The 13,527-nt window shown below is 45.0% G+C and overlaps 1 protein-coding gene across 2 annotated transcripts in view; it reads left to right on the top strand.

The window, feature by feature from the left end:
* ror2 (receptor tyrosine kinase-like orphan receptor 2) overlaps nt 1-13,356 on the top strand; it is a 131,060-nt gene extending 117,704 nt beyond the window's left edge. Inside the window, exons 5-9 of one of the 2 annotated variants that reach the window (XM_014145451.2) lie at nt 4,248-4,369; nt 6,738-7,052; nt 7,644-7,889; nt 8,689-8,894; nt 10,565-13,356. In XM_014145451.2, the coding sequence (XP_014000926.1) occupies nt 4,248-4,369; nt 6,738-7,052; nt 7,644-7,889; nt 8,689-8,894; nt 10,565-12,034 (2,359 nt within the window). In that variant the 3' untranslated portion in view covers nt 12,035-13,356. Of the gene's footprint in view, nt 1-4,247; nt 4,370-6,737; nt 7,053-7,631; nt 7,890-8,688; nt 8,895-10,564 lie in introns of both variants that reach the window. The other variant, XM_014145441.2, reaches the window with a different exon arrangement.
* Nucleotides 13,357-13,527: the final 171 nt, after the last annotated feature.

Genomic DNA, 13,527 nt, shown 5'->3' with positions numbered 1-13,527 from the left:
TCTTCCCGTCTCTCTCCCACTCTCTGTTGTGAGGAAGTATGTTTCAAGCACATCCAAAACAGTGTTATTGAATACTTAATCGTGTTTACCTCCCGGATTAGATTTTTTTTTGTGTGATATTGTGTAGAAAGACATGACTTTACAATTTAAATGACTGAAAATGTATGAGTTCAGTGTGTTAGTTGTTTTGGAAATGATCTAGGTCTAGGCCTATATGATCAGGACTATTTTCAAAGTAAGATAACATTAAACTTTCTTTTTATTTTTTACATTTAACCTGTATTCTCTTGATTAAAGTCTTATTTACAGTTTAACACTGATGTTAGTTCTTCAAATGATGTATTTGATTAAAACAGAAAGATGAAGTAAATAGCCCACATTATCTGGAAAAATACATTTATTTTCACTTATTTATTTTCATTCAGGTTTTTGATCTCAAAATCACATCTTTAAAAAAAAACATAATTGGATGTAAGTCCACAACTATGCTTAAACCACATCAGGAGACCACTTTTGAGGTCTGGGAAAAGTTTGAGAAATTTAGATTTTTGGGTGTAGTTACTCTGTAATTCCAGTGTGCACCTAGCAAGAACCTGTTGTTTAGTGCTGTTTTTTTTTTTTGAGCACGTGATGGTACAGTTTACAAAACAAATACCCACTGGATTGATGAAAATAATCATGATATCATTCTGAAAGAATAGGCTACTTTGTAGTTAATATTTAATTGAGAAGTTTTTTTGGGGAAAGCCTTTCCATCTACCAGAAGACTGTAATCGTTAGCATTATCGCTAACTGCTACACAAAGAGGTAGACGCGCGCACCACACACAGACAGGGGCATTCTCCTTCCCTCTTCAGAAAGTTGCAGGAAATACGAATCACTGATGCCTATCCTGGCCAAGATTACACAATTATATACAGACAACATGAAAAAACTACAAGTAATCTAGTAAAAAACCATAGAAATCACAGGAGTATAACGAAATCATAAAACAGCAAATTAAAAACATTGACAGGTCAAGGGATCAGCCTCAAAATCCTTCATCAATGATTTAAAAACACCAATTGGGACAAGTTATTCCATTTTAAAACTATTTTTTTTAAGGCATTCCAAGTCGATGGCGCAGAGTCCATAAAAGCCCTTTTACCAAATTCCGTTTGGACATTTGGAACAGATTGCAGGATAAAATCCTGTGAACGAAGAGAGTACCCACCACATTTCTGAAGAATAAAAATGCCCCAAAAAATGGTAGTAAACCCCAAATGGTTTTATAAATAAAAGTATACCAGTGACTGAGCATACGCATGACTAGAGAAGGCCAGCCAACCCTGGTATATAAAGTACAGTGGTGCGTAAGGGTTTTGCAGTTTTAAAATAAATCTCAATGCTCCATGGTAAAGGGTGTCAATTCATCTCAAAAACAGAGCGGAAGCATTCATAGATAAAATATCACCATAGTCTAATAAAGGCATAAATGTAGCTGATACTAGCCTCCTTCTGGCTTCAAAAGAAAAACAGGCCTTATTCCTAAAATAAATCCCAACTTCAGTTTACATTTTAATTTAAAAGAGAGGCCTTCATCAATTAAAATTCCAAGATGTATATATGAGGTTACAGCATCAATATCATTGCCCTGACAGGTCGTAATAGGTGAAAGGTTCAGAAGTCTATTTCTTGCTTTAGAAAACACCATTCGTTTAGTTTTGTCAGCATTGAGGATAAGCTTCAATTTACACAAGGTATGTTGAACAGTATAAAAAGCACTTTGCAAGTTCTGGAAATCTTTTGTGAGAGACGAGGCACAACAGTAAATAACAGTATCATCAGCATAAAAGTGAAGTTGCGCATTTTGCAAATTTTTGTCTAAATTATTTATATAAATAGTGAGTAAGAGGGGACCAAGTACAGAGCCCTGGGGCACACCATTACAGACAGACAATTTAACAGACATGAGCCCATCAAATTGAGTGCACTGAGTTCTATCAGACAGATAGTTAACAAACCATGCAACTGTATGCGATCTACGCTCGACAATCTCTGCCTCAGTATAGCATGATCAACTGTATCAAAAGCCTTACAGAGATCAATAAAAAGTGAGGCACAGTGCTGTTTTTTGTCAAGCCTTCAGTGATATCATGGCTGCTGTAATTGTGCTATGCTTGTTCCTGAAGCCCGATTGGTACATTGATAAAATAGTTGGTATATAAAAACTATTTTAGCTGTTCACTAACAAGGGTTTCAAGTATTTTCGCCAAGGGTGACAGCTTTGAGATTGACCTGTAATTTATTTTAAAAGTTGAATCTCCCTCTTTTAAAAGTGGTAGGACAAATGCTGATTTCTAGATCCTTGGAATTTCATTACATTCCAGGGTTAGATTGAACAGATGTGTAAGTGGTTCAGCTATGAAATCAGCTGCCAGTTTTAAAAAGCAGAGATCCAAAAGATTAGGACCTGCAGGCTTTCTCTGATCTAAGGATTTCAGGGCTTTATGTACCTCCTGCACTGAGAATGGCAAAAAGCTAAACGTTTGACCAGCTCTCACTGGCTCCTCCACACAGGGTTTACAGAGACAGAGGATACTGAATCAAACAGCCTACCAGATTATACAAAGTGCTCATATGCCTACCTTTAGTCTGTATAATGGGTTTACACGCTCAGTTCAATGTGTTTTCATATACCGGTTACTGAAAAGAGACATTTGCACAGAAAGACACACACATCTTCTCAGGGATACAGAAAAATGATGCAACCCTTCCTACCCATTCTAGATCATGTGCAAACCTAAGGTAAGTCTCACATTTCAGTAACATACAGGTTTTGTCACTGAACCCACTGCTTGTTTGTGTTGGGGATTAAAGTCTGTAGTCGGCCCTGGCAGCTACCTAACTGATCTGGAACCAGATTTAAGCCCAGTGCAAACACAAAATGCTAATGTTCTCAGAGAAAAGTTTCAAAACAAGGCAATATTACATTAGACATTTCCCCTTTGGTTTAGCTCACAGGCTACCTGCACATCAGCGTACACAGCCATGAGGAATCGGCCCAGAAGTGGCCCCCGAACTGATTGAATCGGGCCGGAATCGGGTGTCGGACTCGCCCGAATCAAAATGAATGACTGCCCAGAATCGGCCCAAGTACATCGGGCCGTTTCAGTCTACCGGAATTCAGCCGACTTTGCTGGCATCTTACTAGAACCCCCCCAGAAGCGGCCCAATGCAAATTTAAATAAATGTATACAAATTACCCAATTTTAGTCATTTTAAATATTACTATTATCCATTTTATACATTCAAATTATACCCATCCACAAAAAATAATTTTCCGTCGGAGGAAACACCATACACCTGCTGACCGTGTCAGCGTGCATGCGCCTGACCAGCCACAGGAGTCGCCACAGCGCGATGGGACAAGGACATCCCGGCCAGCTAAACCCTCCCCTAACGACGCTGGGCCAATTGTGTGTCGCCTCATGGGTCTCCCGGTCGCGGCCCGGCATCGAACCAGCATCTGTAGCAACACAGTTTGCGCTGCGATGCAGTGTCTTAGACCACTGCGCCACTTGGGAGGCTCCATCCACAAAGTTTTTAATGCTTATCAATTGCCTTGCACAAAGTATCAAAATACTAAAATACAACTTAAACAGGACTCTTAAAGAATTTCATTTAAATGTTAATTGTATTTTTTGATCACAGAAACAATGAGAAAATATGGAAAAAATAATAATGAAATGTTAATTATACAAAGCAGCCCGTGTAATCATCTGCCAGGGAGTATCCCCAATCGGCCCGAGACCCAAGTAATACATTTTGGCCAGATAACTCACACCAGAATCGGACCGCGCTCAATCCCCACATCCTAGCCTTAAGTAATACTGCCGAAGTCTCGGGCCACATGACGTCGGCCGAGTGCCCCGACTCTCAGCCGGAATCACTCCTGATCCACTGTGCTAGCTGGGAGGAGAGGCTGTAATGTTAGCTCACAGGCTACCTGTACATAGGGGGTACACAGGAGAGGCTGTAATGTTAGCTCACAGGCTACCTGTACATCAGCGTACACAGGAGAGGCTGTTATGTAATACGGTAGCATGTTAGTGTTAGCATGTAGCCTAGCCGAGATATCTGGCTGAACAGGCTCTCTGTATCGTGTGTGTGTGTGTGTGTGTTCTCTCTCGCTCCGCCCCGCCTATACAACAGTAGGGGAAACATTGAGTGAACCTGTGGTTCATTGTCTGTCTGTGTTCCTACAGGACGCATGAGAAGGGCTTCTGCCAGCCCTACCGGGGCATCGCTTGTGCCCGCTTCATCGGTAACCGCAGCATCTACGTGGAATCTTTTCAGATGCAGGGAGAGAGCGAGAACCGCATCACAGGTGAGACCACACCCCCTCGACCACCCTTATGCTCTGGGGGGGGGGAGTTCCCACTAGGTACAGATCTAGGATCAGCTTCTCCTCCCCAAATGCTAACCTTCACTATTGGCGGGGGAAACTTCAAAACTGAACCAAGATCAGAGCCATCTAGGGGCAAATTCAGTACACTGTATTTTGTCTCCATTACTACCAGAAAGATACAATGTTGTGTTATCTTATTTTGATTTATAGCATAGTGCATTGATCAAGAATACCCTGACAACATCCATAATGTGGCTCAGTTCCATTTATTAGCCATAATGTAAATGTTCCATAATCAGTTCAATACCTAGAACTGGAAAAATGAACACTGGAATAAAAATGATCCCAACTTATTAAGAATTTGCTTTGTCTGCTTGGTCGGTTTAGTAGTGATGTGCCTTGGATTTATCTTTCAATAATTTATTGTTCGCCAAATTGCTGTCCACTTATATTATATTGTTCTGACCCACCGTACAGCGCTTCTTTATTTTCACTGTGAGTCATATGTCCTGGGTATGGTTGCAAAATTCCAGGAACTTTCAATAAATTCCCTGGTTTTTCCTAAATTCCGGTTGGAGGATTCCCGGAATCAGAAGGGAATAAGAAGGAAATCCGGATTCCTCCAACCAAGATTTCGGTTTAAACCAGGGAATTTGTTGAAAGTTCCTGGAAATTTGCAACCCTAGACCTGGGGCTGCCCATGAGAAGTTATGTCCCGGGGCTGCCCGTGGGGAGGAACGTCCCGGGGCTGCCCGTGGGGAGGATGTCCCGGGGCTGCCCGTGGGGAGGAACGTCCCGGGGCTGCCCGTGGGGAGGAACCACCCGGGGCTGCCCGTGGGGAGGAACGTCCCGGGGCTGCCCGTGGGGAGGCACCACCCGGGGCTGCCCGTGGGGAGGCACACGTCCCGGGGCTGCCCGTGGGGAGGAACATCCCAGGGGTCCCGGGGCTGCCCGTGGGGAGGCACATCCCAGGGGTCCCGGGGCTGCCCGTGGGGAGGCACATCCCAGGGGTCCCGGGGCTGCCCGTGGGGAGGCACATCCCAGTGGTCCCGGGGCTGCCCGTGGGGAGTTATGCCAAAATACAGTCACAAGCTCTGCTGGAGTAAAACACTGTCTGTTTCTCTCGTTCTCTTGCTTATTCACACCCGCACACAAAAATGCACGCACATAATCACCTTCGCACAGGCATGATGTGTGTTTTGAACGTTTCCATGTTTTCCAAGTGGTGTAGATGAAGGGTCGTTTTGTAGGATGCATAAGGAAAGGATTGTTTTTACTTGAGTAGTGTATAGATCTGGAGGCTATTAAAGTATGTATGGCAACCAAATCTGACTGGTGAAAATTGCCCTGGCAGATCGTGGTACATATCAGATCTGTAAAATTGGGGGTTCTGGGGGGGGTTTTAAACCTTCGGAATGCACGGGTCTTTACACAAAACAGATGCCAAGTACAGTTACCTAACTCGAGTTTAAGATACCATAAGGACATAGAAAATATGACTAAGAAGTATAATCTTATCGTTAAGCCCCTCAAATGAAATACATTTGAAGCAATAACTCTGTCAGAGAAGATATTGCCCCATGATTCCTCTGTCCCAAACTCGGACTGTATCACAAATGGCACCCTATTCCCTATATAGTGAACAACTTTTGACCATAGGGCTCTGGTCAAAGGTAGTGCACTACATGAGGAATAGGGGTTAACGTCTTGGGACGTAACCCTGTTCTGTTTGGCATGGGTTCTCTCAGGAAATGAGGGTATTTTCTTTCATTACTTTCACTCCTCTATGTAATAATATCTTATAGTGAGGACATAGTGTCCCTACCTCAAGTAGAAGACTAACCCCCAAAAACAGAAAAGGCTTATGGGAAGAGTTTCCCGTTCACTTTGCTTACTTTGTATTGATGGCATACAAAAGTTGATATAAAGACAGTAGTGCTTCAGAATGGACCCCAGGAAGAGTAGTGGAGATCCTAATGAAAGGCTAAATACGATAATCAGAATATACTCTTAGAATGGCATCTCTAAATTTGGCCAAACTCAACACCATCATATATTCTTGTGAATTCAAGGGGTTGTTTGACCAGGGCCCATATTCATTCAAATATCTCAGAGTAGCAGTGCAGATCTAGTGAATTCTGCCTTTTAGGTCATAATGAATAAGATTTACATGGACAGTGGGCATCTGATCCTGAATCAGCACTCTTACTCTGAGACACTTAATGGATAGGAGCCCGGAACACTCAGGGTTCATCTAGAGGTCTGAACCTCTTGATGAGGTCACTAGGTGTTGAACTCAAGTCTCTATAATATAATGACTCACTACTCCTGCTCTCCCCCCCCACAGCCGCGTTCACCATGATCGGCACGTCCACACAGCTCTCGGACCAGTGCTCCAAGTTCGCCATCCCCTCCTTCTGCCACTACGTGTTCCCGCTGTGCGACGAGGGGGCTCGGGGCCCGCGGCGCCGCCAGCTGTGCCGTGACGAGTGCGAGGCACTAGAGAACGAGTTGTGCCACACCGAGTACACCATCGCCCGCTCTAACCCTCTCATCCTTATGCAGCTGGAGCTGCCCAGCTGCCACCTGCTGCCCCACCCGGGCTCGCCCGACGCTGCCAACTGCATGAGGATCGGGGTGCCCCTGGACAAGCTGGGTACATGTAAGTGGACAATAGACATAGACACACAGACACTGAACACGGTGGTCCCGTGTGGCTCAGTTGCTAGAACATGGTGTTTGCAATGCCAGGGTTGTGGGTTCGATTCCCACGGGGGACCAGTACAGAAAAAAAAAAATGAAATGAAATGTATGCATTCACTACTGTAAGTCGCTCTGGATAAGAGCGTCTGCTAAATGACTAAAATGTAAATGTAACACACAAGACAGGGACATGTAGGTGGATACCTGAACACAAACATGCAGGCAGAGGTAGACAGATAGACAGACACAGGCTGTCACCTATATTTTGTAATATGCACATTTTTGAATGACATTTCATTACATCATCAGGTCAAGGAACTATGGTTGTTTGTATTGTGTATCTAGGGGGCCCTCTTGTGGCATTTCTGGAAATTGTTACTTTGGCACATTTAGGTAGGGGATCTACATTTGAAGAAACTTAACACAACTTCAAACTTGCTTCTTCTTCTTCCTTATTTGATTTCCTGGCAGTTATAATTCAAACATTGTAAAAACATAGATGAAGTCATCCAAAACTAACTTTTAATCTTCGCGAAAGATTCGCCAACAGATCACAGCTGCTACAATGGCAGCGGAGCCAACTATAAGGGCACGGTGAGCGTCTCCAAATCAGGCTACCCCTGCCAGCCGTGGAGTGCCCAGTACCCCCACAGCCACCACCTGTCCCCCGTGGAGTATCCTGAGCTGCGAGGGGGCCACAACTTCTGCCGTAACCCCGGGGGCCAGATGGACGGTCCCTGGTGCTTCACCCTTGACCAGCAGGTCAGAGTGGACCTGTGCGACGTCCGCCCCTGCAGTGAGTACTGAACCCCAGAGTTATTTTATGGCCGGCCTTTGATTTCCATGGAAAATACTCCTGGGCTACAGCACCCAAATATTTATTTACTAAACTTAGTAAGAGCTGAGCATGTCTTTTTAGCATTTTGTCACCGATTTGGCACATCCCCCCCACTTCACATAAAAGGTGTGAGATCTCAGAGTCCCAGTCTGGTGGAAAATGTTAGAATGAGTAGTAAAAAAGGTAATGTGTTTGTTTGTGATGCCAGTGGTATCGTATGTACATAATGATAGTGTTACTTTTACTACATGCCATTCCATTCCTCTTACATGAGTACACTTGGACTTTTCTACATTGCATTATATGTGCACACATAATAGGCCATTTTTTCCGGACCCAGATAAAACCTTAAATGGACTAAAATGTAGGCTCAGTGAAGAATCTCCATTTGAAAGTGCTTTTCAGTCCAAGAATCTGAATCTGGAAAATCTACATTTAATCAATAAAAACACTAAAGTAGTTAACTCAGTAATGCCCAGTTCAAGGTAGAGTCAGCGATACACAAAGTAAACCGCAATATCGGGTCAATTTCCGAACAACTAAACTCCTCTGTTTTGGTCCCATAGCTACCACATTGCAGCGTGAAGTGTGCCTGTGTACATGTGAAGATACACTGTGTGACTGACTGTGTGAGAGCAAAGTCTTTCAACGTTTTGATCACCTAAATGTGTGTGGTGCTGCTCGCGGCGACATTATACTGCTGAGTGTCAGTTTAAGGCTGACTAACGACATACCCTGTTTGACCTTTGACCTCCAGCACCGCCAGAGAACCTGAAGAAGGAGATCCTGTACATCTTGATCCCCAGCATCGCCATCCCACTGGTCATCGCCTGCCTTTTCTTCCTGGTCTGCATGTGCCGCAACAAGCAGAAGGAGCCCACTGACACGCCCCCTCGCCGTCAGCTGACTGCCTCGCCCAGCCAGGACATGGAGCTGCCGCTGCTCAACCAGCACAAGCACCAGGTGGGCAAGCTAAAGTCATATGGGCTAAATACTGTAATGTATTCTAGCTACTGTCATATGGGCTAGCTACTGTCATATGGGCTAGCTACTGTCATATGGGCGCTATTCATATGCGCTAATGTCATATGGGCAAGCTTATATGGGCTACTTTCATATGGCTAGCTATGTCATATGGGCAGCTACTGTCATATGGGCTGCTACTGTCATATGGCTAGCTACTCATATGGGGTTTGCTAGCTACTGTCATATGGGGGTTTGCTAGCTACTGTCATATGGGGGTTTGCTAGCTACTGTCATATGGGGGTTTGCTAGCTACTGTCATATGGGCTAGCTACTGTCATATGGGCTAGCTACTGTCATATGGGCTAGCTACTGTCATATGGGCTAGCTACTGTCATATGGGCTAGCTACTGTCATATGGGGGTTTGCTAGCTACTGTCATATGGGGGTTTGCTAGCTACTGTCATATGGGGGTTTGCTAGCTACTGTCATATGGGGGTTTGCTAGCTACTGTCATATGGGCTAGCTACTGTCATATGGGCTAGCTACTGTCATATGGGCTAGCTACTGTCATATGGGCTAGCTACTGTCATATGGGCTAGCTACTGTCATGGGGTTGGCTAGCTACTGTCATGGGGTTGGCTAGCTACTGTCATGGGGTTAACTACAGTCACATGGGATTAACTACAGTCACATGGGATTAACTACAGTCACATGGGGTTAACTGCAGTCACATGGGGTTAACTGCAGTCACATGGGGTTAACTGCAGTCACATGGGGTTAACTGCAGTCACATGGGGTTAACTGCAGTCACATGGGGGTTAACTACAGTCACATGGGGTTAACTAGTGTCGTATGGGCTAGCTACAGTCACATGGGGGTTAACTACAGTCACATGGGGTAAGTAGTGTCAAATGGGCTAGCTGCCGTCATATGGGCTAGCTACTGTCATATGGGTTAGCTACTGTCATATGGGTTAGCTAATGAACTCTAATGACCTTATCCTCTGTAGCAGAGTTAACTCTGGGTCTTCCTTTCCTGTGGCGGTCCTCATATCATCATATCGGTTTTTGCAACTGCACTTGTTATGGAATGACTGACTGTCATGTCTTAAAGTAGTGATGGATTGTCATTTCTCTTTGCTTATTTGAGCTGTTCTTGCCATAATATGGACTTGGTCTTTTACCAAATAGGGCTATCTTCTGTATACCACCCCTTCCTTGAAACAACACAACTGATTGGCTCAAACGCATTAAGAAGGAAAAGTATTCCACAAATTAACTTTTAACAAGTCACACCTGTTAATTGAAATTCATTCCAGGTGACTACCTCATGAAGCTGGTTGAGAGAATGCCAAGAGTGTGAAAAGCTGTTATCAAGGCGGTTACTTGGTGGTTGTTACTTTGTAGAATCAGAAATGTTAAATATATTTTGATTTGTTTAACACTTTTTTGGTTACTAAATGATTCCATATGTCTTTTTTCATAGTTTTGATGTCTTCACTATTATTCTACAATGTAGAAAATAGTAAAAACAAAGAAAAACCCTTGAATGAGTAGGTGTGTACAAACTTTTGACTGGTATTGTATGTGTTATTTTAACATCAGCATGAATCAGTGTCAGTGTTTTTTAAACTCTGATTCTCTCTCTGTTTTCCCCTTGTGACCCAGGCGAAGCTGCGGGAGATCAACCTCTCAGCGGTGCGTTTCATGGAGGAGCTGGGCGAGGACCGCTTCGGCAAGGTCTACAAGGGCCACCTATATGGCACGGCGCCCGGCGAGCAGACCCAGGTGGTGGCCATCAAGACAGTCAAGGACAAAGACGAGGGCACCCTCCGCGAGGAGTTCCGCCATGAGGCCATGTTGCGCTCGCGCCTCCAGCACCCCAACATCGTGTGCCTGCTGGGCGTGGTGACCAAAGAGCAACCCATCAGCATGATCTTCAGCTACTCGGGCCTGGGCGATCTACACGAGTTTCTGGTCATGCGCTCGCCACACTCAGACGTGGGCAGCTCGGATGACGACAAGACGGTGAAGTCCACGCTGGAGCAGGCCGACTTCCTGCACGTGGTGACACAGGTGGCCGCCGGCATGGAGTATCTATCCAGCCACCACGTGGTACACAAGGATCTGGCTGCCCGCAACATCTTGGTCTGCGACAAGCTCAACGTCAAGATCCTGGACCTGGGCCTCTTCCGGGAGGTCTACTCAGCCGACTACTACAAGCTGATGGGCACCAGCCCCTTCCCTATCCGCTGGATGTCCCCGGAGGCAATCATGTACGGCAAGTTTTCTACCGACTCGGACATCTGGTCCTACGGTGTGGTGCTGTGGGAGATCTTCAGCTACGGCCTGCAGCCCTACTGCGGCTACTCCAACCAGGACGTCATCGAGATGGTGCGCAACCGTCAGGTGCTGGCCTGTCCCGACGACTGCCCCGCCTGGATCTACACACTCATGCTAGAGTGCTGGAGCGAGTTCCCGGCACGCCGCCCACGCTTTAAGGACATCCACACGCGCCTGCGCACCTGGGAGAGCCTGTCCAACTACAACAGCTCGGCTCAGACCTCGGGCACCAGCAACACCACCCAGACCAGCTCCCTGAGCACCAGCCCCATCAGTAACATCAGCATGAGTGCAACCAACGCCGCACGCTACGCCAACCCCAAGAAGAACTCGCCCTTCCCGCAGCCCCAGTTCATGCCCATGAAGGGCCAGATGCACCGGCCCATGCTGCAGCAGCACCCGCAGCAGCTCTACATCCCGGTCAACGGCTACCAGCCCATGCCGGCGTACCCATACCTACAGAACTTCTACCCCATGCAGATGTCCATGCACCAAATGGCGCACCAGCAGATGGCGCACCACCCGCCGCAGATGGTGGCCAAGGCAGGATCGCACCACAGCGGCAGCGGCTCCACCTCCACGGGTTACGTCACCACGGCGCCCTCCAACGCCTCAGGTACAGAGCGGGCGGCCTTGCTCAGCGATAGCCCCAAGGCAAACATGGAGGACATGGCGGACGGGGCGTCCCAGAATGGGCTGGGGCATGGGGAGGACACAACAGTCCCTGAAACTGAATTACTGGGTGATAATGACCTGCCACAGACTGACGACATGGAGATGCACTCTGAGGCATAGGGGGACCGAAAGTCTGGAGGACTGGGGAACAAACTAGAGCTGAAACGCTCTGTGAACTTAGTTTGTTTGAGTTCAATTGAGCGCCATGAATAAGTGAAGGGAACGCATTGGAAAAACAGTGACTGAATGTTATTTATGGGTTGTTTAGTTGTCACTGGTGCATCCGAATGATATCAGTGTCTCAGGTTCTTCCCTGCAGGACCCCTTTAGCGAAGTGTCATAAAACGAACCCTGAACCCTGAATGCCGCTCGACAGAAAACGTCAATGAAGAGAACCATTTTCACCATTTGGGCTGCGGGTGCGACCGGCATGGACAGTGTTCTCACTTTGTTGCAAAGCCATTCAGAAGAACTTAAGGTTCTTACTGTTTCTGTGCAACATGAAGTATTTTCTTTTCGACAAACGATTCCTGAAGTTGCCTTGTGTTAATGTTTTCAAAATGTTCAATTGTATAGTAGTAGGCCTACTCCAGAGACGATTTTACTGTGGTTTTACGTGAGATAGGAGTGTGTCAATTTGGCAGAATGTATGATGAATGGACGGAAAAATTTATTGGGAGTTTACAGGGCAATTCCACCACTTTTCAACCTCCATTTTCATTGTCTTCATATGTCTATATATGTGAAAATGGCACATGACATCATCAAAAGTTCAAATGTTTAAAAAAGTGATTTATAGAAACTCGTTGCCGATTTTAAAAATCGCCGTCTTACTTTTAATCAAAAAATCGTACTTTTAATCCATGCCATGTGATGTCACAGAGAAGCATTTGTTAGGACCACAGATCATAGAAATGCATACAGTATGTAGATACTGGTATGGTGCTGGATATAATGAATATGAGGTTGAAAAGTGGCGGAATTGTCTTATTAAACCTTCCTTGTTATACTCAGTAGATTGATATTGCTCACTGTCACTGAACATGGATGTGTCACTACTCAACATATATCTTCATGTGATAAGACAAGAAAGAACTGTACATGATAAGTATATTAGCGTTGGAATTGTTGATGTTTAGCCTTATTCCGTATGAGCCTTATGCTCATATTCTCCTTCGTATGTTACACGTTGCTCAACTTCAACTTTGATACCCTGTTTTACAGATTTGTAATTTATGTAATTATTATTTTTTTAAACACCATTTTTGTTTTATCATGCGTTGTTGGCAAAAAGTGTTTAGTCTTGAGGTTAATACTTAAATGTCATTGCAACCAGATATTTGCTTTTTGTTTTCTGAAAAGGTGTAATAACAAATCTTAACCATATATTGTATACATCCAGCCACATGGAGTATCCAATAAAGTGATACATTATAAAGACATTAGCCTTGTTCCTCACTTTATTAAAGCCCACACTTTACAATAAGTACCCAATAAATGTTTAGTTACATAGTAATCTTGGTTAATAACCCAGAACTAAAATGTTGTGTAATTTGGTCAGATGCTGTCCACCCAGAGAATGATTAGTTACATAGGTAGGTAAAGTGAATTAG

The sequence above is a fragment of the Salmo salar genome, chromosome ssa01 (assembly GCF_905237065.1).
Source record: "Salmo salar chromosome ssa01, Ssal_v3.1, whole genome shotgun sequence".
Taxonomy (NCBI): domain Eukaryota; kingdom Metazoa; phylum Chordata; class Actinopteri; order Salmoniformes; family Salmonidae; genus Salmo; species Salmo salar.
The sequence above is the reverse complement of the archived record's forward strand: the minus strand, read 5'-3'. Positions and strand labels throughout refer to the sequence as shown.